This window comes from Lissotriton helveticus, chromosome 12, assembly GCF_964261635.1.
Source record: "Lissotriton helveticus chromosome 12, aLisHel1.1, whole genome shotgun sequence".
NCBI classification, from domain to species: Eukaryota; Metazoa; Chordata; class Amphibia; order Caudata; family Salamandridae; genus Lissotriton; species Lissotriton helveticus.
The window spans coordinates 556,362,921-556,388,437 of NC_136073.1; the positions used below are offsets into that span (position 1 = coordinate 556,362,921).

General features: G+C 46.3%; 1 protein-coding gene across 3 annotated transcripts in view; it reads right to left on the minus strand.

The window, feature by feature from the left end:
- Positions 1-25,517, minus strand: part of LOC144798761 (uncharacterized) — a 1,691,129-nt gene that overhangs the window by 475,296 nt on the left and 1,190,316 nt on the right. For all 3 annotated transcript variants that reach the window (XM_078669781.1, XM_078669783.1, XM_078669782.1), the window contains one exon: positions 9,343-9,430. In XM_078669781.1, coding sequence (XP_078525907.1) covers positions 9,343-9,430 — 88 coding nt within the window. The remainder of the gene's footprint in view (positions 1-9,342; positions 9,431-25,517) is intronic.

A 25,517-nucleotide genomic window follows, 5' to 3' on the forward strand; every position in this document is an offset into this window, starting at 1 on the left:
TTGGCTTTAATGGCCAGTTTAGGGTCTTTTTCTCTGAAATAGTTGCACGGGAATACTTGACTTATCTAAAAGAAGGAAAGGCACAAAGAGATGGGAAAGCCCAAAGTGACAGGGCTGCAGCTATAAGGCAAACCGCTTATGTGACACAGAAAAAGAAATGAAATAAAAGTAGCCAGCGTAAGTGAGGGAGGGAGCAGCATGGATAACCCTGGCGATGCAGGATTAAGAAAAGGATACTGAGATTTTAGGAGAGTGGGAGGGGAGAGGCTTCCTGGGGGGGCTCGGCTGTCAGACATAGGTCACTATTGACCTGTTTGCCAGTAGGGGTGGGAGGGAGGGTAGGGGTCAGGGGGGGGGGGGTACGGGGCACGGCACAGCAGCATAAGGGAGAATCACTCACAGAAGTAGAGGTGACAGAAAGAGGAGGCAAGATAAGAGATTTGGGGTTGAAAGGAAGGAAAAGTCTATTTGGTGGGGGGCACAGATCTGAGAAAATAGGAAATAATGAAAAAATAGATAAACTGTGTAAATATATGAGTATATATGGCTGCAAAATAACGAATTTATTATGGGGACTAGATTTGTAACATGGAATGTGTGCGGTTTAAACGATGCTCAGAAAAGGTTAAAGGCTTCAGTGTTATTAAGGCAAATGAATGTGGATTTTATTTTTTTACAGGAGACACATGTTATGACCTCGCAAGAATTTTATTTGAAACAATTGGGTTTCCTGGTATTAGTAAGCTCACAGCAAAGTGTTAAAAAAAGGGGAGTAGCTATACTAACCAGGAATAAAAATTTGCTTTTGAGAAAAAAGGCACAAGATCAATGGGGGAGATGGGCAATGGTTGAGTGCATGATAGATGGGGAGTGGACTACGCTGATAACGGTATATGGGTCAACCGAGGATGATCCGGAGATCTTTCAATTTTTAGATGTGGAATTAGCTACCTGGGCACCCAGAATTATCATGGCAGGGGATCTGAATATCAATGGTGCTGATGGCCTGGGCTTGGACTCATTTGGTAAATATTCAGGTAGAAAGAGGCGTGTATGCCAAGCCCTTCAGGGATTAGTTGTAAATAACGCTCTATCCGATGTTTGGGGGAAAAGAATGGTAGGAAATAAGGGTTTTACATATTACTCTGCCCCACATAAAATCTGTGTTAGATTGGATTATTTTTTTACCTCAAATATACTCTTATCGGAATCAAAGATAGAAAGACTCCCACGGGTTCTAAGTGACCATAATCCCCTAATCCTTACAACAAAAAAGTCAGCAAACATTAAACAGCAAAGAGTGTGGACTTTCGAAAGAGGGTTATTGCAGGAAGATAAATATGTGGACCACATGAAAATATGGATTAAATAATTTTTTGAGAATAATAGAGATAGTTCTACTGTAGGGGTAGTATGGGATGCCTTTAAAGCGGGGGTTCGGGGGGAAACCCTGAGCTTTAATTCCTATAAGCGTAAACAGGAGCAGATGAGGAATATGGAACTTGCAAAGGCAGTACTTAAGGCTGAAGAGAAACTAGAGGAGTGTATTATGAGTGGAACCCCATTAGATAGTGCAATGTTGGAACTCCTTAAAGCGAAAGGGGATGCTGAGGGAGATATCGCCAGAAAGGCTGCAAAATTATATGTAACAAAAAGAGAGAAATGCCACGAATTTAGTGAAACAGTGGGTAGAACCTTGGCTGTACGAACTAGGCAGCAAGAAGCGTTAGGTACCGTGAGGGAGATCAGGGATACCTCCGGTAGGATCCATACAGAATCAGAGGAAATAAGGGAAGTCTTCAGAAACTTTTATGAGAAATTATATGATGAACCGATAAGGGGAGATGTTAGTAGAATTAGAGATTATCTACAGGAAATTCCGGTGGTCACGTTCACGGATGAGGAGGCAGATAGCTTGGAAGAGGTTTTTCAGGGGGAAGAAATAAAAAACGCTATCTCGAACCTCCCCTCTGGAAAAGCTGCAGGCCCGGATCAGATTCCAATGGAATTTTACAAGATATTCTGGGATATATTAGAAGTTGACATAATCAGGACAATGCAACAGGCGCAGACAGGTGAATCTATACCGGGGTCATGGGGGGGGGCTGAAATAGTGTTAATTTTAAAAAAAGGGAAGCCTCCGGAAGAACCTGGGTCCTATAGGCCCATTACATTGATGAATACAGACACTAAACTCTTCTCTAAAGTACTAGCAACAAGATATGCGAAGATAATTTATAGGGTGGTGAGCATGAACCAGCATGGCTTAATACCTGGAAGGGGCACCACCCATCATACGCGTAAGGTAATTACTCTATTCGATGCTGCAGCAGTCTCAGGGGACCCGATGGCGATCATGTTACTAGATGCGGAAAAAGCATTCGACCGGGTCTCCTGGGACTACCTGTGGCACACCATGGAAAGATCAGGGGTTAAAAAAAGATTTATCAAGGCAATCCAGGCATTATATGTAGACCCAGTGGCCTCTGTACGAGTGAATGCGGGGACTACAACTCAATTTCAGATAAGGAGAGGTACGAGGCAAGGTTGCCCTTGCTCCCCATTGCTATTTGCTATGTATATGGACCCATTGATCCGGAGAATAGAGACTTGCGATCTAATAAAATCACTACCTACACGAATTGGCCACTGTAAAATATTAGCATACGCCGATGACGTGGCAGTAATTACACCAACTCCAACGGAGGCTATTGCCCAAGTGGAAATCGAGGCTTCGAGGTTCGGGGACATTTCGGGCTATAAACTTAACAACACTAAGACTCAGATAATTAAAAATCAATATACTACCTGTGCAGATAGCCGAGTTACTCAAGCAGGAACATATCTGGGGGTGACTATATCGGCTGATTTAGATCGCTTAGTGGAAAAGAATATGATACCCTTAATTAATAAAGTATGGAAGGACCTGGATATATTAGACAATTTACATCTATCGATCGTGGGGCGGACGAACGTAGTAAAGATGTTGGTCTTACCTAAGTTTCTTTATTTTTTTAGAGCGATACCTTTATTATTTGAGGCCAAGTTGTTTAAGAAGATTGAAGATTTGATTAACAGATTTATATGGGCAAAGGGGAAAACCAGGAGAGCACTCAAGTTTATGACACTTCCACGGGAGAGGGGTGAGTGGGCACTGCCAGATTTAAAGTTTTATTATTGGGCAGCAGTTCTGCAAAATATGGTTGGCTTGGTGGGGGGGGCAGAATATGAAGGATGGAACGAGCTGGGAACATTGGCAATTTATGGTTTGATACTGGGACCAGAAGCAGAGAATGTGTTCTTAAGATATACTGAACCTAGCTACTTCAAAAGGACACGGTTTAAAACGCTTCTGGCGGCTCACACTGTCTGGAAAGCTTTTTCTAAAAGATTTGGGTTGGGGAGATATAATTCATACACTAGACTGAAAGGAAACCCGAATCTACCGGAGGAAGTTGTTGCTGGTCCTATACTTGCAGAATGGGAAAGTAAAGGAGTCAGAATGATAGGAGACATCCTGGGACAGCAAGGGGTTTATCAGTTTTCTGAACTCCAGGCCAAGTATGCACTAGACAAAAGACAATTCTTTAAGTATTTACAAATAAGGAGTTTTCTGTATAACAAAAAAGGTGGCCCGTCAGGATTTAGCAAAAATACAATCATGGAAGTGATTCAAGCAGGGGAGGATTGTACCATAAAGAGATTCTATGCCGAACTATTGATTGCAAAGGAGGATGATATCGAAAAATGGGCAAATAAATGGAAATGTAGTTTGGAGATTAGTGAGGAATGTTTCTACATGTCTTTAGAAATGGGGTATACACTGCTGAGCTCAGCGCCTCTTCAGGCACAACACTATAAAACTATATATCATCTTTACCACACGCCTGCAAAGATAGCTCAGTGGGGGGGCGCAGCAGGAATTACTTGTTTTAGATGTGGAAACGTAGATGCAGATTTAATACATGTATTTGCAACATGTCCTCACCTGCAGACGCTTAAAAAAGACATTGAGGGCTTCATAAATCGAGTATTAGGAACAGATATTCCCTTAACCCCTTCATTAATTCTTTTGGGTGTAAAGGAGGAGGAGGGGCAACAACAGGGCGGGGGGGATTTTTCTTATTCTTAGCTATGTCAGTTATGAGACTTTGTATTGCATCTGCATGGCTGGACCCTTTGCCACCGTCATTTCATCAGTGGTTGGCTAAATTACTAACGATATATAATTTGGAGATTGAGATTTATGCAAGGAAGGGGAAAAAGGGAAGGAAAACTGGTAAACAGATTTGGGATCCTATCACTCATTGGAAAGAAGGGAGTAGGGATTGAAAGGCTTGAACCATATATAAGAATTATATATATGTTTAATGTGTATTGGACTGTTTAATTTATGTTTTGTTGTTTCGCTTAGCTGGTCAGATATTTTATAACTTTGTTTGGACTTTAAAATTATTTCACTTTTTTTTTTTTTTTTTTCCTTTCTCCCTGTAATTGAGAAGGAAATTGTAACAAATGGAAACCTTATTCTTTGCGTTTCTGTTTCGTAATGTCTTCGTTATATGCAATATATTGCCGTGCCTTGTATGCAAAAGTGGGAAAAAATCACTCAATAAAAAGATTTTTAAAAAAAAGAGGAAATGACAAGTATATTATTACGCATCCAACCTGGAATCCTGCCCACACAAGGTGTTACTCTTTACTCAACAGGTTGCTTCTTTTTCTTCAGATCAAACGTGAGAGTGTACCATCAAAATAGACTATTAAAAGAGAAGAGCCTTGAGAAAATCCAACTTTGCTGAGGTATTCCAAGTGGCCCAGTCAGAACAGCAAACACAAAGAACAAGAGACAGTTGACCAGCAAACACAAGGATCGGAGACAGCAGAACAGCAAACACAAAGACCAGCAAACACAAGGACCAGAGACTGCTGAACAGCAAACACAATGACCAGAGACAGCTGAACAGCAAACACAAGGACCAGAGACAGCTGAACAGCAAACACAAAGACCAGCAAACACAATGACCAGAGACAGCTGAACAGCAAACACAAGGACCAGAGACAGCTGAATAGCAAACACAAAGACCAGCAAACACAAGGACCAGAGACAGCTGAACAGCAAACACAAAGACCAGCAAACACAATGACCAGAGACAGCTGAACAGCAAACACAAGGACCATAGACAGCTGAACAGCAAACACAAAGACCAGCGGTCACAAGGACCAGAGACAAGTGAGCAGCAAACACAAGGGCCAGAGACACTGAACAGCAAACACAATCACTAGAGCCTGCTGAACAGCAAACGCAATGACCAGAGAGACAGCTGAACAGCATACACAAGGACCATAGACAGCGAAACAGCAAACACAATGACTAGAGACAGCTGAACAGCAAATACAATGACCAGAGACAGCTGAACAGCAAACACAAAGACCAGCAAACACAATGACCAGAGACAGCTGAACAGCAAACACAATGACCAGAGACAGCTGAACAGCAAACACAAAGACCAGCAAACACAAGGACCATGGACAGCTGAACAGGAAACACAATGACTAGAGATAGCTGAACAGCAAATACAATGACCAGAGACAGCTGAAAAGCAAACACAAAGACCAGCAAACACAATGACCAGAGTCAGCTGAACAGCAAACACAAGGACCATAGACAGCTGAACAGCAAACACAATGACTAGAGACAGCTGAACAGCAAACACAATCACTAGAGACTGCTGAACAGCAAATACAATGACCAGAGACAGCTGAACAGCAAACACAAAGACCAGCAAACACAATGACCAGAGACAGCTGAACAGCAAACACAAGTACCAGAGACAGCTGAACAGAAAAGACAATAACCAGAGACTGCTGAACAGCAAACACAAAGACCAGAGACAGTTGAACAGCAAACAAAAGGACTAGCAACCACAAGGACCAGAGACAGCTGAACAGCAAACACAAGGACCAGAGGCAGCTGAACAGCAAACACAATAACCAGAGACTGCTGAACAGCAAACACAAGGACCAGAGACAGCTGAACAGCAAACACAAGGACCAGAGACAGCTGAACAGCAAACACAAAGACCAGCAAACACAATGACCAGAGACAGATGAACAGCACACACAAGGACCTGAGACAGCTGAACAGCAAACACAAAGACCAGAGACAGCTGAACAGAAAACACAAAGACCAGCGAGCACAAGGACCAGAGACAGCTGAACAGCAAACACAAGGACCAAAGACAGCTGAACAGCAAACACAAAGACCAGAGACATCTGAACAGCAATACCAAGGACCAGAGACAGCTGAAAAACAAAGACCAGAGACAGCTGAACAGCAAGCACAAAGACCAGAGACAGCTGAACAGCAAACACAAGGACCAGAGACAGCTGAACAGCAAACACAAAGACCAGCAAGCACAAGAATCAGAGACAGCTGAACAGCAAACACAAAAACCAGCAAACACAAGGACCATAGACAGCTGAACAACAAACACAAAGACAAGAGACAGCTGAACAGCAAACACAAGGACCAAAGACAGCTGAACAGCCAACACAAAGATGAGAGACAGCAAACACAAAGACCAGACACAGCTGAACAGCAAACACAAAGACCAGAGACAGCTGAACAGCAAACACAAAGACCAGCGAGCACAAGGACCAGAGACAGCTGAACAGCAAACACAAGGGCCATAGACATTGAACAGCAAACACAAGATCCAGAGACAGCGGAACAGCAAACACGAAGACCAGAGACAGCTGAACAGCAAACACAAAGACCAGAGACAGCTGAACAACAAACACAATAACCAGAGACAGCTGAACAGCAAACACAAAGACCAGAGACAGCTGAACAGCAAACACAAAGACTAGCAAACACAATGACCAGAGACAGCTGAACAGCAAACACAAAGACCAGCGGGCACAAGGACCAGAGACAACTGAACAGCAAACACAATAACCAGAGACTGCTGAACAGCAAACACAAGGACCAGAGACAGATGAACAGCAAACACAAGGACCAGAGACAGCTGAACAGCAAACACAAAGACCAGCAAACACAATGACCAGAGACAGATGAACAGCACACACAAGGACCTGAGACAGCTGAACAGCAAACACAAAGACCATAGACAGCTGAACAGAAAACACAAAGACCAGCGAGCACAAGGACCAAAGACAGCTGAACAGCAAACACAAGGACTAAAGACAGCTGAACAGCAAACCCAAAGACCAGAGACATCTGAACAGCAATACCAAGGACCAGAGACAGCTGAAAAACAAAGACCAGAGACAGCTGAACAGCAAGCACAAAGACCAGAGAAAGCTGAACAGCAAACACAAAGACCAGTAAGCACACGAACCAGAGACAGCTGAACAGCAAACACAAAAACCAGCAAACACACGGACCATAGACAGCCGAACAACAAACACAAAGACAAGAGACAGCTGAACAGCAAACACAAGGACCAAAGACAGCTGAACAGCAAACACAAAGACGAGAGACAGTTGAACAGCAAACACAAAGACCAGAGACAGCTGAACAGCAAACACAAAGACCAGAGACAGCTGAACAGCAAACACAAAGACCAGCGAGCACAAGGACCAGAGACAGCTGAACAGCAAACACAAGGGCCATAGACATTGAACAGCAAACACAAGATCCAGAGACAGCGGAACAGCAAACACGAAGACCAGAGACAGCTGAACAGCAAACACAAAGACCAGAGACAGCTGAACAACAAACACAATAACCAGAGACAGCTGAACAGCAAACACAAAGACCAGAGACAGCTGAACAGCAAACACAAAGACTAGCAAACACAATGACCAGAGACAGCTGAACAGCAAACACAAAGACCAGCGGGCACAAGGACCAGAGACAACTGAACAGCAAACACAATAACCAGAGACTGCTGAACAGCAAACACAAGGACCAGAGACAGATGAACAGCAAACACAAGGACCAGAGACAGCTGAACAGCAAACACAAAGACCAGCAAACACAATGACCAGAGACAGATGAACAGCACACACAAGGACCTGAGACAGCTGAACAGCAAACACAAAGACCATAGACAGCTGAACAGAAAACACAAAGACCAGCGAGCACAAGGACCAAAGACAGCTGAACAGCAAACACAAGGACCAAAGACAGCTGAACAGCAAACCCAAAGACCAGAGACATCTGAACAGCAATACCAAGGACCAGAGACAGCTGAAAAACAAAGACCAGAGACAGCTGAACAGCAAGCACAAAGACCAGAGAAAGCTGAACAGCAAACACAAAGACCAGCAAGCACAAGAACCAGAGACAGCTGAACAGCAAACACAAAAACCAGCAAACACACGGACCATAGACAGCCGAACAACAAACACAAAGACAAGAGACAGCTGAACAGCAAACACAAGGACCAAAGACAGCTGAACAGCAAACACAAAGACGAGAGACAGTTGAACAGCAAACACAAAGACCAGAGACAGCTGAACAGCAAACACAAAGACCAGAGACAGCTGAACAGCAAACACAAAGACCAGCGAGCACAAGGACCAGAGACAGCTGAACAGCAAACACACGGGCCTGAGACACTGAACAGCAAACACAAGAGTAAGAGACAGCGGAACAGCAAACACGAAGACCAGAGACAGCTGAACAGCAAACACAAAGACCAGAGACAACTGAACAGCAAACACAATAACCAGAGACAGCTGAACAGCAAACACAAAGACCAGAGACAGCTGAACAGCAAACACAAAGACTAGCAAACACAATGACCAGAGACAGCTGAACAGCAAACACAAAGACCAGCAAGCACAATGACCAGAGACAGCTGAACAGCAAACACAAGGACCAGAGACAGCTGAACAGCAAAGACAATAACCAGAGACTGCTGAACAGCAAACACAAAGACCAGCAAACACAATGACCAGAGACAGCTAAACAGCAAACACAAAGACCAGCGAGCACAAGGACCAGAGACAAATGAACAGCAAACACAAGAGCCAGAGACATTGAACAGCAAACACAAGGACCACAGACAGCGGAACAGCAATCACGAAGACCAGTGAGCACAAGCACCAGAGACAACTGTACTTCCGTGGACAACCACATTTTCCAAGGGTGCTCCCTCCCCAATAGGACATCCTTTCCAAAAGGTCCTTAGAATCTTCAAATACTAGAGTAATTGGACTGAATGAGATTAGTGTGTTCAGTGTAGAGTATAAGGAAAGAGTCGGGATAGCCAGCGCCCAAAGATCTTTTGTTTATGTTACTTATGAACAGCATCTTACAGTACCACAACCCACAGCTCCAGTTAAATGTGCATCTGGATCACTTTGTACCTTCACAATGTACTGTCCAACGCCGTAACCCCGGTAACGCTTCCTGGTTGACAGCAAAGAAAGTTTGATCACCCTCTCCTTCGAATTCCTATGTGACGAAGAAAAAAAGTTTTAAACACAAATTGCTGTTATCAAAGGCGCATAAGTTATGTATAAGTAGAAGACATAGTGACTGGTTTAGAGTTCGGTTTTGATGAAAAATCCTTTCTGGACGACGCATGGAATCTATACAATAATCTACTAGTGGGATTTCCTCTACCATACGGATATTATGATAGAGGACATTCCCATCTGGATTCTGCACTTGATTCAGAAACAAGAGGATACTGTGAAGACACTAAATCATGCCCTTTATTACAAAGAGCACATTGACAAGAGCTAAATATATGTAGCAAATGTATGATAAAAATAAGAAATCATATAATGCGCAGTACTGCACTCGTCTTTGGTTGAACACTGGTCACTCAGCAGCCAACTCTCATGAAAGCCATGCACTGCTGGATCGTAATGATAGAGAACAGAAAAAGAACGTCAAATCTATAATTTCAGAATAAGGAAAATCTATAATTTCAGAATATGGAAAAAAGCATAGAGAGTGCGTTGCATTGGCACCTTAATTCTTTATTCTCAAGACTGCCAGTTCATCACGATACATCCAAGTGTCCAAGGAACAACAAAGGTAATGTTGAGTAAAATATAAAGTAATAGATGGAGTGTACACATTTATCTCAATCACTGGTAATTACTGAAGTCTCCTTCCCAGGCTATTCATTTTGCTCACTGTCCCACTACAGATAGGGATCAACCAAATACACATCAGGCATGGTCCCAACACAAGGGCACAGTCCACCCAGAACTTCTAGGCCATGTCCCCTCCGTACAAGGACACAAACAACTCTAGACCTATTTTGGCTTTAGAGGGCCTCATCTGATGTTTATGTAGTTCATACACAGGTATGTACGCCACTATCTGAAGGGCACTATTGGTATAGCACAAGTACCAACAAAAAATGTAGGGCCAAGAAATATCTGTTGTTTTAGAAGTACATTAACAAATAAGTCACTGGCATTTTCTCACAGAGGATATTCTTGTTAGAATCCTTGTTTCACCCTAAAGAGCTTTTGTAGGAGTTCTAAAAGGTGTTCTTTAAATTATCCCATTTGCCACAGCTGTTGCCATTGCAAATTGAAGTTCAGAGGGTGGAGAACTTAGACATTTATTCCAAGAAGTGATGAGGTTTAAAGTTAAACCCTACTTAATTTGTTTCAAATATTATGAAATAAATATTCAAATACCTCAAGTGCAGCTTCTATGTTGTTTAATAATTCCAATGTATTTATTAATTATATATTATCCTTCTTAGTTCATTTGTTTGGCCATTACATTTGGAACGTTTAATGTTAATGTTTCATCACTTAGGCTATTATCCAATGCATTTCCAAGCTCATAGATTCACCTGGGACGCCCTTGTGTTGTAAAGGCGCCATCCGGTGAATAATATCACAATAGGTCTCACAACACAAGAAGACATCATCAACAAAGGACCATTCTGAAATGCCTGTAGTTGGTATTGTTAGGATATAGAACCTTGGAAACAGAGCTGTGTGTTTTCTCTACAATAGATGGCTCCTTTAAAACTCTTACACTTGCATCTACATATTAATCAATACAAATAACTACATGTATCAATGTTATACTCACTTTTGCATTAGTACAACCACATGTATAAAGATGCCACATGTACCACACACTTTGCAAACTCTGAGTGTTGGATGGGAACATAACCAGGAAGATCCAAGAGAGGAAAAACGAGCAATAGACACAAATTGTGGATCAAAAGCACACGCTAGTGCACTGGAGGCCCAAAAACAAGCTGGATTATCTACCCTAATCATTGCTCTAAAAAGGAAGGTGCCCTTCAAGGGTGCTGCAGGTGTGATTGCAGTGAGCACAAGAGGCTGCAGTGTGCATGAAACTGGCTTGTGCATGTAGGGCCGCACTGCATGCATGAGGGTGTCCTGCCATGCGAGGCTGTCCTGCATCTATTGGGCTGTATTGTGAACACAGGACCAGCAGCAGCGGGCAATATAAAAATATAGGGGGTGATGGAGCAAGGTTTCATACGCAACGAAACTTGCTTGGATTCAACCCTCTCGAAATAACATGTTAACATGTTAACCAACATGTTTTATGAGTACTAACAATACACAACACGGCATTTCTGTATCTAGGGGAAGCCTGATTATGTGCTTTACTAACCAGTAACCCGAATGTCTTAATATGGCTGCCGAAAACGCGGGAACTCTTCTGCACATGCGTCTACTGCATCGACGTAGTATGACGTACTTTGCTTTTGGAGGGAATTCTTTGCAGCTGCGCAGTAGTACAAGAAATGGCCACTTTGAATCTCACATGCTAATGTATATGCTTCTGTGAAAACTAAACCTCGTGTGTTTTGCTAATGCAATAGATAAAATTAATTGATGGGATTAGAGTAGGAATAAGTGGTATAAGGTGCATTCATTTATTTTCGTATTCTAACGTGTCCTTCTTTGACTTTATTATTAGCTCGTAATTGGGCCTGAAGGGTGACTTATATTGCCACCTTGAAATCTGAATGCGCATGTACTGCAAGACCTCGAACTATGTCATTGAATGAGTGCCAAGTTTCATCTCACCAGCGATGCGCCAGAGAAACTCACCTTTTGACCCGGAAAAAGGAAGACGATTCGAATAAATTGTTATACATTGTATATTAAATAAGTGAATGTTGCTGGGAGGAATAAAAGCATTGGAAATAAAATTATGGGTGGGTACATAAACCTGTTTAAGTCAATGAAGATGATATCATACTAGTATGGTGTGATGACCTCTCCCTGTCCTACTGTCCAATCAAATGAAGGGAATACACGAATATTGAAACATTAGGGGTGGTACATACCCTGGAAATTGGTATAACTAAGGTAGGCTCAGTCAGTTAGATTGTCCAACTTGTCACAGATCTGTCACTGACCTAACGTATGCTGAAGGAGAATCGAGAGTAGAGGGCTGGTCGAGCACTCTAACAGAAAAATCAGGAATTTTCTGAGGGAGAAGAATCGATCTACCCAGTCGGGGTCCAAGAGTAACATCAGGGAGGGGTGTAACAATGGCGTTGCACTTAGAAGAGGCTACCTGTCCTGTCCTGCACCTGTCCTGACCTGTTGGCTCCTGTCTAGTCTGGGACCCTTTTCTTTCCAGCCCTTGGCCGGGGTTGGTCCTTGCACCATTCTAGGTAAATATAAATTTGTGTGGTATGTCCTAGTACTGTCTTCCCTTTCTCACCCTCCGCAGGTACCAATGCCTAGAATTTTAACTAAGTCTCCAAAGACTTTTGGTTTGATCATTATTCTTCTTTTTATTGAGAAATTGCTAATTAGTATGTGCTGGTATTTGACTCACAAAATATTGCATAGATAAAGGTTTTTAAAATTAACTTCCTGATCCTATTCCCTCATTAATTGTAGTGACAAGAAATTGGTAAGGTATGGTTTACAGGTATATGTGATTGTAAGGTAAATAATTCCTGATTGGCAGCAACAAGAAATAGAATACCGGCTTATAGTGTGTTTGTTTATAGGCCCACATGAGTATGTTGTGATATGAGTAAACTAAGCTGGTAATCCCGCGCCATCAGGGGGGCGCCATTCGCCCAGCTCACCTGCCCGATGCAGCATTCCAGACGATGGTGGTGAAGTGACGTCCACGAGCAGGAAAGGGAAGGACTTCCCTTCCTGCCCAGTGGAACGAGACTCCTGACCAATCCTGGAGCTGCTCTCAGCATGAGAGCAGCTCCTGATTGGTGGGAGTAGGCTAACCCAGCGCTCATTTTGAGGCTGGGGGCCTCTGCAAGCCATACCCCAGCTGTTTTACAGCCCATGGATTGCTGATGTACAGTGCGCATGTCAGGCTGCCCTTAGGTAGTCATCCGGCCAGCCTGACAGGCGCACTGAAAGGGGCAGCATGCAGGATTCATCCGAGCCCTCCTGCCCCACGCTCGCTGAGTACACGGCACAAGCTGGTGGCAAAATAAAATGGCAATAATATGCTATTTTATTTATTACTGTTTGCCTGCTGCGCTCGCAGCAGGCAGGGCAATGCTCCTCCGCCATTTAGGAGGAGGAGCCCATGCACAGGACCACAATATGCATATAGTTCTGCAGTGAGAATACAGGCACTGCAACACCTTTTTAGCTGATGTGTGCCCAATGAGCTGCACTAAGCTTATGGATATCCTCTGTTCATATGGAGCTACACTGCACAAATGGAACTGCACTGTGCACACGAGGTCACACTGAGCATTTAGGTCTTCACTGTGCATTGTAGGGTTGCATTGAACATATTTAGGCTACTCAAGCTATACTGAGCTGCACCTGAGCATTCACTTGCTCCCTACTCTCTCATGTCAATCCACTTGCTCTAATCATTGTCTCCATCTTGCTAAATCCAACTGCTCCTAGCATTAGCACTGTCTCCAAACACTCTGGCTCATGCCTGTCCAAATGCCACCACCAAACATCCCAACTAATACGCTGCTTCTCTCCAAAGGCGAAGTCCCACTGTCACAATACCTGGGTGCATGAACAAAGTACATGACAAACTACCTCTTGGTAAGAAAACCAGGATTTTTGTAGATGTCTCCCCACTTTTTGCCCCCATTTGGACTACTAGATTCTGATTTTCGACTCTGACAGCGCACTTAAGGCTGCTAACCAGGCTACTGCACCAATGCTCTCTCTCCCTAAATGTGACATTTGTAATTCTTTCTCCTACTTGGCCCCAACCCCCTGGAATAAACTGCCACTGTCTGTTCGAACTTGCCCTGATTACAGCAAATTTAGGTCAGCATAAAAACAGAAGTGTTTTAGATTTTGTGTTCAGCTTCTTTGGGTTGACATGTGCGATGAGATACCCCGGTTGGGCTGATTCGTGCACGTTATCATTTCATATATAATAATAATAATAATAATTGGTATCCCTAATTGACAGAGACCATACCCCCCTTGTAAGTTCCTGATAAGTGGAACTGCGGTAGCCAGTGCATGGGTGGTGATGGGGTACTCAGGGTTTGTAGCACTGGCTGTGCCACCCTGAGTGACTGAGGTAAACAAATGATAGCAGGCCTGCCATTGCAGACTGCAGGAACAGTGTTCACTGCTCTATTTCAACGTTGTCCTCACCATGTGTGACACAGTCGCAGCACTGCTCTTACGTATATGTTAGACACCCCCAGAGAAGGTCTCTTGTGCCCACGAGGCAGGGCACAGTATATTAAGAGTGTAGGCATGTAAGTGTAAGCGTATAAGTCTCTATAGTGGCTTTCCCATTAAAGTACCCTATAAGTGATAGCTGGTCCTTAGGATAACATAGGACTTGCACCCAGGCATACCCGGTTACTAGCTCCATTATGGTACCACCTAAATATGTTGAGTGTGGTGTCAAACAACATGCCTTCTCTCCCCTGATACAGATCTGATGCCAAGGGAAGGCTGGCATGCACCCAGGTGGCTACCTAGCGGTTGCCCACCTGGTTACCCTAGTTGACATGTGCTTTGGTTGACAAGCCTGGGTTTTCCCACCCCAGCTGCCACCAAGACATGTTTCTTATCTCCTGCCAGGCAGTGTGAGCACTTCCAGGAGTAAGAACAAAGGCTTGGACAGAAAGGAGGTCATACCTCCCTCCTCCCAAGTGGGCTAGTGAAGTGACACATCAGAGAGGTGAGCATCAAAGGCTGTACTGCCTCTGACATGCATCTGGGCTGTCCCATGAGGAGGACACAGCACTCCTCTTGCCACAGGCACGCTTGGGCCCTGGCAAGTTGGAAAATTAGGTATGCATGAGATGTAAACCTCCAGGAAGGATGGCTACACCTCAGGGTGAGCATCCTGATCTGTGCACCTAAAGATAATTTCTGCCATCTTTAGGAGGGAAGAAATAGTGGGCCCTGGTTAGAAAAGGTGGCCTACACCACCGGGTGTGGTCACCTTAGGAGTGGACTAGCTGCAGGGACTAGCTGCCAATTGCCTACTAGCTCCCACACCCCTAACTCCCCTACATCTAGGATTTAAGGGATCCCCTGACACCAGAACCGAAGATTTGAACCATATACTTCAAAGTAGGACCAAGAGGAGATCCGTGTCACCGGCAACAGGACCTTGCCCACCAGCACAAAGCAACAGAGGGGTATTGTGTCCCTGAGGCAACAGACTTGGAACTGAGTGAACGACCCTCGTCGATAGCTAAAACTCAACACTCCTGAAGTAAGGGACCCTTGTGGAAGCACTGTTAGACTCCCCTGGATTAGTGGAATTAGTCCCATGCAAAGTGCTGGTAAAACGACATTCTGCATCTAAAGAATCACTGACCATCGGGTCCTCTGAGGGATCACTAAAAAGTAAACAGTGCATTGCATTCTGGGAGCTGCAGTCTGGCTTTCTCTGAAGTTTCAAGCCACTACCACACTCCCCTGGACCGCAAGACACTAAAGTTACTTTTTGTTACTTTTACCGCCACCAAGACTTGTTGGCTACCAGTGGTGTAACTGACCCCTTAACTCAATGCTGCATTAAGAAAGCACTTCACAATCCCTGTGCCAAACTTCAGCAATAACCCCACTCTTGTGTATTTGCATTCCCTTTCTGGCAGTGTCGTCCTTATGGTAAAAGCAGTTTGGGTGCAACTCCTTAATAGAGACCCCTGACAGCCAAGACAACCACTACACCCAAACTCCACGGGCCAGGTGAAATTGAACTAACTGTTGGGCCCTGGTCCTGGGACCCCAAAGACATCTACCGTGTGAGGGTACAACTAGGGGTGGGCGGTGAACTGCACTCTGCCAGCAGAGTTTGCAGAGTTTTACCAAGTCTAGGTTTAGCTGGGAGCGTGGAGTTCCGCAAAAAACTGATTCTGCTACATGGCGGAGTTTGCCGCCACCACCCATGCCACAAGGGAGTTTTCTCGTAGTTCAGGGGTTTCAGACACCTGCACAATGCATGCTGAGACATGTAGTTCCACTTCTCCACTTGACGTCTGGGTCTCCCTGCTCTGTGTAGTTAGTGGGTGCTGCCTGTGATATGTGCTCAGTCTGCACGTACTGCATTTTGCATGTGTGGAGGACCGTGGCGCGACCACTATTGGGCTAGGAGGGCACCTTATCAGCTGCTGTGGCTTCAGACCCATCTGAATGCTATCTGGCCTTCCAGAGGCACCTTGCAGCTTGATGGGACTGGGTCTATTTTTTATTTCTCTGTGGGCACCGTGCCGCCCACTCTCTTGGCCCAGATGTGTTCTAACCTCGTTTTGTCCAGCAGCCTGGACTTCACGCCCTGCTACAATCAGTGACTAAAGTTAGCATTCTAGTTGTTTATTAGAACTCTTCGAGGAGGACACGCTGTTTTATTCTTCCGTTTCCTCTGTGTGTACGTCGTGCTCCGCTCTGCGCTCTCTGTCCATCTCTGCTTCTCTATGGTCTGGAGACTTTACTATGCGAAAAGAACCAGTGAGACCCCATCTGCTGCTGTAGCGGTGATGCCGCTCATGCCCTGCAGGGGTCGCTGTCTTTTTCTCACTCTTTAATGTCCTGCCTGGTGCTGCCCTACCTTTGCAGGCAAGTGCCACATCCCACAGAGGAGCCACAGAACAGCTTCGTCCTGCAAGTATCGTCAAGATCCCACCAGCCAAGGCACCATGGTAGACATGGAGCTTCATGAACAAACAAGCCAGAAGTGGCCATGGCGGTCTTGGCTCCCCTATTAGGTTGCCAATTAATACAACCCTTTTTCAATTCCGGACCCTAAAATTATTTCCCTTTCTTTTAGGATGACAGAAACACTCATTCTGTGGGGGCACTCAGTGAGTGCTGGGATGAGCGCACTCAGATTCATAAATTGAGGCCCTATGTTGCCAATGCAGAATACTGCGAGCAGCATGGATGTCAGTAAGGTTTTTTTCGCAATGGGATGGTTTTCAACCCCTTAAAAAGGCATCCTCTCAGATTCTGCACCTGTGTGTCATGCTAATTTTTAAAGTGCATGTACACCGAGCTCTATGGCGCTGAATCAAAAACACCACAAGATTTGCTAGAGATGCAGGGAGAGGGCCTAGGCGTTATGAGGAGCTGACATTATTGGTTAAATAGCCAGGCCTGTAGATGTTTCCTAAACAGGGTAGAATTGGTTTTACCTAGCAGGGTATACAGGAGAGAATTCCACAGTTACTTTGAACCCAACAAATGAAGATCTCATTCTAAAGGTCACTGTTCTTGGCTTACATTCATTGAAACGCCAAGCCAGGATATGATTAGGGAGAGTGGAACGCAGCGGAATTCCACTTAGTTTTTATGCAGCTATGCAGAATTCTACCTAGTGCAACTCCACAAACTCCACTCAACCCTAGGTACAATGTAACGCAACCCCTAAGTGACCGATTGTCACTAGCAGATTTTCCCTTTGACGGCAATGTTAAATGTCTGCACTATTGAATGCATTTATTTTCTAATGCTTTGAAAATCCATAACTCTGGCTATATGCAGTTTGCTTTGGTGTCTTAATTTAAATAAAAATATACTCTATGTTTTATTAATTGGTGTTGCATTTTTCTCGAGTCTTGTCAATTACCTATAAACCCTATTCCTCCAATAATGCCTGACTGCTCTTTGCCACACTACCAGGATTGAGCTAAGGATTGTTGTTGTGAATCCAAGGATCATCTTTGAGGCATTGTGGTAATATTGCATGGTAAGGGTACTCACCCATACCACATAATATTCCACGTTCCTACATTCCCTCAGCAAAACCACTCCTTCTTCCAGTACTGCAGCCATCCACTATCCACTGCATGTCTTTGTCTCTTCTTCCTCATGTGCCTAACCTCGCAATACAGGAGTCATCAAAGACTTCAAAACGTAATGCTCATAAGGTTACATGGATGGCAGTACCTTTGCACCTAAGACAATTTAGCTTACCTTGAGGACCTCAGTACACTTGCCAAAGCTCTCAGCAAAGTAGTACTGCTTTAGAATGCTTCTACATACTCTTACATGCCTTTGCGTACTGCCACCAAAAAATCTAAAATGCCAATGGTTAGGGAACAGTTATTAACAACTAGCACAAATAGAAAGGCAGCTTAGGCACTAGTAGGCCAACCGTGTTTCAAGATCACCTTACATGGAAGTAGTCGGAATTCTAATGGGTCTCTAAACTTTGTAAAAAGATATATATATATATATATATATATATATATATATATATATATATATATATATATATATATATATATATATATCCTGCTCCTTGCTTGTCCCGGTAAATGAGGGGCACTCTAACACACACCAGGCTTCAAGCACAAGCCTTTATTGATAGGTACAGAAACGCCTTGCTGCCAAATCCTTTCACAGTCAGGTTCACGCTGCCTGACGCGTTTCAAATAGTTTCTTCCTCAGAGGCTGCGTGGAAAATGAAGAGCACCTGCTGTTGGCGTTTGCTCCCTTATCTGCGTTGATGGCACGCAACCTGATGGGCTGCTCTGATTGAGTCTGCGCCGTGCATTTTGGGAAATGTAGTCACCATCAGCAATCCTTCCTGGTGCAGTAATGTTCTGTTGGCAAAAAAGACCCGTGGATGGGTCCTGGAAGCAGGCACTTCCTAAATCCAAGGTGTGTGCCCCACATGCGGGAACCGGCAAATGTCGACCCCCGTAGTCCCCACATTATCGGGGTGGTGCCTCCTCGACGGCCCGGAAGCCGTCTAAATATCCTGCTCCTTGCTTGTCCCGGTAAATGAGGGGCACTCTAACACAAACCAGGCTTCAAGCACAAGCCTTTATTGATAGGTACAGAAACGCCTTGCGCCAAATCCTTTCACAGTCAGGTTCATGTTGCCTGACGCGTTTCGAATAGTTTCTTCCACAGAGGCTGCGTGGAAAATGAAAATCACCTGCTGTTGGCGTTTGCTCCCTTATCTGCATTGAAGGCATGCCCCCTGATGGGCTGCTCTGATTGAGTCTGTGCCGTGCATTTTGGGAAATGTAGTCACCATCAGCAATCCTTCCTGGTGCAGTAATGTTCTGTTGGCAAAAAAGACCCGTGGATGGGTCCTGGAAGCAGGCACTTTCTAAATCCAAGGTGTGTGCCCCACATGCGGGAACCGGCAAATGTCGACCCCCGTAGTCCCCACATTATCGGGGTGGTGCCTCCTCTAAATATCCTGCTCCTTGCTTGTCCCGGTAAATGAGGGGCACTATAACACACACCAGGCTTCAAGCACAAGCCTTTATTGATAGGTACAGAAACGCCTTGCTGCCAAATCCTTTCACAGGATTTAGGAAGTGCCTGCCACTGACCATGTCATGAGTGATGTAACATGTGACGTCATCAGCAGTGCATTGCGGACGCGCGAGTTATAGTTGGCTGAACTAACTATAACGGGGGAATTTCAATGGTTTTGTATGAGTGAAATGTCCAACTAACTATAACGCCCCTGAAACCTATGGTTTTTTCAGTGAATTTCTAAGGTTTTTTAATTGCTAATTCCTAAGTATAACGTGCCTGAAACCTATGGTTTTTTCAGTGAATTTCAAATGTTTTTTAAATGCTAATTTGTAACTATAACATGCCTTAAACCTATGCTTTTTTCAGTGAATTTCAAAGGTTTTTTAAATGCTAGTATCTAACTATGTCTACAGAGGTATGACATGTGAAGAAAGAAGAAACAAGCATTTACAATGCAATGGTCTCGGCATCATTAAAGGTAGAGCTATTGGCATTGCTCATGACTTTTTTTTTTTTAAATCATCAATAAATGGCATTGTCATTTACATTGCCAATAGCTTAATTGTTAAATAAATGGCATTGTCATTTACAATGCCAATAGCTACACCCTACACAGAGCCACCTTCACACAGACAGAGCCACCCACACAGAGCCACCTACCTGTCATTTACATTGTCAATAGCACAATCAGGGGGGCAGAGGCAAGAAAAATGGCACAATTAGAGGAGCAGAGGCAAGAAAAACTAGTGTAATCAGGGGGCAGAAGGCAATAAAAACGAGTGCAATCGGGGCAGAAGGCAAGAAAACGAGCACAATCAGGGGGGCAGAGGCAAGAAAAATGGCAATAATAAAGTATTTATCCTACCTGACACAAGCGCCGTTCACTTTATCAAAGATCGCCTGGGGCAATTCACTCACAGCTTATCTGGGCACTGTATTCACAGTATAGTTGAGTAATTCATACAGAGTCGTTCTAGGCACTACATGCACAGTATAGCGGAGTAATTCATACAGAGCGTATCTAGGCATTACATGCACAGTATAGCTGAGTAGTGCAGAGTGCCGTGCCGTCTCATTGGCACCCTACATTTATTTACAAAGTATCCTTCCCTGGAGGCTGTAAGTAACCCATCAGAGCACGTGCTACCTCGACTGTCCGAGATGGGACCTCTGGGAGAGGGACTGCGGTTCCCAGTAACACAACTCCTCGAAAGTCGGTGTGTTAAGAGTTAAAGATGCGCACCTTGTATTACCCTCAAATGCAATCAGCGTTGAATCGAACCCCTGGGGTTCCGGGCGGACGAGGGAGAGGAAGAAACTGCAGATTCCAGGAATGTTTGACTTTTCACTTTACCTGCCTAAAATCACAGAAGGGCGCGGGGCGGAGCCGGCATTCAAACCCAAACAATCGATATACTAAACGCCCTCCTTGGGAATAGGTTGTGACCTTTGGCCAGAAGTCTACCCCCGGTCTGCCTTTGTTCCTGAGGGGAAGGGTGGGGGTCCTTGGCCTGAAGCCCCCCACTCCCAGGTGCCTTTGTACTGGGGAGGGAGTATACTGCACAACTACGCCTCCTGTTTGTTTGAACCAATAAAGGCCAGTGTCCAAAGGGAAGTGGCTGGGAGGGGGTCATCTCGAGTCGGAATGCCCAGACAGGCTTGGAGTTGGACAGGGTTGGGGGGAGTGTTGCTGGAACAGCTGCCGGAGCGGGAGAGGGGCTGCCAGGAGCTGGTTGACTCGGGACAGGACAGCTGAACACGCTGCCCTCATACTCGGAGTGCGGCCGGAGGAGGGGGCTCCCGGGGTCAGGAGGTGCTGGACAGAGGGGCTGGGACAGGAGTTGGCAGACGGGTGGAGCTGAGGTCAGGAGTTAGGGAGCTGGGGTGAGGAGTCAGGAGTGAAGACACCGGTAGGCGTGCTCCAAACTCTCCAGGAAGGGAGGAGAGGGAAGGAGCAAAGGAGAAGTGGAGGGAGAAGACAGGAGAAGAAGAGAGAGTGAAATAGAAAAAGGAGGAAAGAGAGAGGAGGAAGGACAAAGGCAAAGAAAGGAGGAAAGGAGCAAAGGGGAAACGAAAGGGAAAGTGAGGGGAGGGAAGTAAGGGGGTGAGGAGCAGAGACGTGGGGGGGGTCGAGGTGAGGGGACTCCTGCAGTGAGGAAGTGTCATGGCCAGGCTTAGGAAAGGCTGAGTTGGGGGTTCAAGGGGTCACTTGCGGTGAGCGTGTGGGTACTAGGGGTGACCCGTGAAACTTAGGGGTACCAGGAGTGAACCTGGGGGCGCTAGTGGCGAGACTTGGAGCACTTAATCCGGAAGATTAGGGCTGATTCAGGAGTTCAGAGCGGGCCGATCTCATCAGCGGGAGGGGGGCGGGAACAAAGACACGGACAGCGGGAGGGGGCGGGAAAAAGACACGGCGGGCAGGACAGCGAGAGCGAGCCGATCTCATCAGCGGGAGGGGGCGGGAACAAAGACACGGACAGCGGGAGGGGGGCGGGAAAAAGACACGGCAGGAACGAGGACAGCGAGAGCAGCCTACCTCATCTTAACCAGCAGCAAAATGGCGGACTCAAGCTTCCGAAAATTTTGGATTCGGGGGCGTGTTTTGGCGTTCTGAGTGACGGATGACGTCACAGGTGGAAAGAACACCAAAAACACGCCCCCGAATCCGAAAGAGACGGGGCTTGTTTGGAGTGACGCCTGTCTCCTCCAATGGCTGGCCTCCGTTTAGGAAGCCAGCCAATGGAGGAGCGAGGAGGAGAGAGGTGGGTTCAAGCCCCCATCTCCAAATCATTAAATCTCCGACCGGAGACTGCGCAAGCGCAGCCTTTAGGTCCTCAACCTAAAAACACACAGGAAGAAGAAAAAGAAATGCAGAAAGAAGCAACAGAAGTCCTCAAAGACGAAGAAAAGTGCAGAAAGAGGCCTTCTTGCAAGATCATCCTGTACCCTCAAATTTTTCAGATGGGTACTGATGGTAACTGACTCTGACTAACCAGTCCTAGAGCCAGTGCTATGCTAAAAAACACTTAGAATACAGTTAAAACACCAACATACACTGGGGAACACTATGGGTTGGGCTACCCCTGTGATCAGCATGACCTCCTCTGCAAGCCCCTAGTATATGATAGGGCAGGGGGATTAAAACTACCTGTTAAAATGCGCCACAGGCGCGTTTGCACACTGGTGAAGGGAGGGGGGCCTGAGGTGACATGCGTGCAAACACGCCCTGTGGCACGTTTTAAGTTGGGGGGTTAAGTCCCCTTGAATCCTGAGGGTCCCTGGGGTCCAACTAGCCCACTAGGTACCTCCAGTAAGCGCCACAGAGCTGCGTTGCACGGAGGTGTAAAAAGGGGCACGGCCTGGACCACCTCTCTGCAACGCAACGCAGTAGTGGCAGTTACTGGAAGCACCTGGTGGGTTAGTTGGCCCCCAGGGGCCCTCAGAATTGTAGGGGAATTATTTCCCCAACTTAAAACGCGCCACAGGGCGTGTTTGCACATGTCACCTCCGGCCCCGTCCCCTCCCTTCCCCATGGTGTAAACACGCCCTGTGGACGTTTTTAAGTTGGGAGATTAAGTCCCCTTGAATCTTGAGGATCCCTAGGGTCAAATTAGCCCTCTAACCTCCAGTAAGCGCCATTGCAGAGAGGTGTAAAAAGGGGCACAGCATGCACCACCTCTCTGCAACGCAGCACAGTGGCGCTTACTGGAAGCACCTGGTGGGCTAGTTCGCCCCAGGGTCCCTCTGGATTGAAGGGGAATTATTTCCCCAACTTAAAACGTGCCACAGGGCGTGTTTGCACACGTCAGCTCAGGCCCCGTCCCCTTCCTTCACCACTGTGTAAACACGCCCTGTGGCCGTTCTAAGTTGAGAGATTAAGTCCCCTTTAATCCTAAGGGTCCCTAGGGTCAAACTAGCCCACTAGGTACCGCCAGTAAGCGCCACAGATTTGCGTTGCAGAGAGGTATAAAAAGGGTCGTGGCCTCTGAACACCTGTCTGCAACGCAGCTCCCTGGCGCATACTGGAGATACCTGTTGGTCTAGTTGCCCCTCAGGGACCCTCAGTATTAAAAGAGAATTCATTCCCCAACTTACAACTCGCCACAGGCGCGTTTGCACAATGGTGAAGGAACGGGGCATGGCCTTAGGTGACAAGTCTGCAAACACGCCCTGTGGCGCGTTTTAAATTGGAGAATTAATTCCTCCTCAATCCTGAGGGTCCCTGGGGGCCAACTAGGCCACCAGGTAAATCCAGTATGCACCAGAAAGCTGTGTTGCAGAGAGGTGTTCAGAGGCCATGCCCCTTTTTACAACACTCTGCAACGCAGCTCTGTGGCGTTTATTGGAGGTACCTGGTAGGCTAGTTGGCCCCCAGGGGACTTCAGGATTGAAGAGGAAATAATTCCCCAACTTAAAACGCGCCACAGGGCGTGTTTGCACACATGTCACCTCAGGCCCCCCCTCTCTTCACCACTGTGCAAACGCGCCTCGTGGCAGGTTTTAAGTTAGGGGATTAAGTCCCCTTGAATCCTGAGGGTACCTGGGGTGCAACTAGCCCACCAGCTACCTCCATTAAGCACTACAGAGCTGCGTTGCAGAGAGGTGTAAAAAGGGGTGTGGCCTCAGAACACCTCTCTGCAACGCAGCCCCCTGGCGTATACTGGAGGTTCCTGGTGGGCTAGTTGGCCCCAAGGGACCCCCAATATTCAATGGGAATTCGTTCCCCATCTGCAAACGTGCCAGGGGGCGCGTTTGCAGAGTGCTGAAAGGAGGGGGCAATGCCTCTGGCGCAATGCCGGTCTTTTATTTCATTTATTTCTTTAAGAAAGGGGGCTGTGTGGCCCCCCTTCTTTTTCAAATTTTTGGGCCCTGGGACCCCAACCCCCAGGGCCAGCCCCCTTATTTTTTTTTAAATAAAATTATTTGGAAGGGGGCTGCGTGGCCCCCCTCCTGAGGCCTTAATCAGCCCCGGGGACCCCATCCCCCGGGACATGGCCTTTTATTTAAAATGTCATTCTTTTGGAGGGGGCTGCGTTGGCCCCCTCCTCAGGCCACTTATGACCCTGGGGACCCCATCCCCTGGGGCCGGTCTTTTTTTTAAATTAATTTTTCTTTTTTCTTTTTAAATGTTGGGGAGGGGGGCCGCGTGGCCCCCCTCCCGGGCCACTTGTAGCCCGGAGACCCAATCCCCCGGGGCTGGCCCTCTCCGTTGGGGACCGTGGGGGGTCCCCAATCCCCCCACGGTCCCGCCGGCTCCCTGCGTCCCTCGGGAGACAGCATGGCTTTTCCACATGAGGAGCTGCTAAGAGGCAGCACCCCGTGTGGAAAATCAATTTGGTTTGCATTTTGAAAGAGAGAACAGGTTTTCCTGCTCCCTCTTTCAAAATCCAAACCAAGTTTGCTATGGCAGGGCGGGAGCAAACTACAGTGTCCCGTGGGTGGGCACCCCGGGACACTGCAGGAGCCAGCCCTAGGGGGTGGCGGTCCCCAGGGCCACGACAAGGCTCCAGGAGGGGGGCTGCGCGGCCCCCCTCCCACAATTTACAAAGCCCCGGGGGGTAGTGGTCCATGGGGCTGGAGGGTCCGTCACGGACCCCCCAATTTTAATATTTAGAGCCCCGGGGAGGTGGCGGTCCCCGGGGCGTGTGGGGAGGCTTGAGCCCCCCACACAGGGTTTTTCTTATTTTAACAAAAATCAAGCCCTGCAATCAGATGTCAACGCACAACTCAAAGCTGACAAGTGAAATACTGGTCTAGTGACATGTTATTCTTGGGACAGTTACTATGTAGAGATTGAGACAAGGGGAATCTAAATATATCGTAGATTTCCAGAGTAAGATCCCAGGGGGTCTTAATCAAGATGAAGA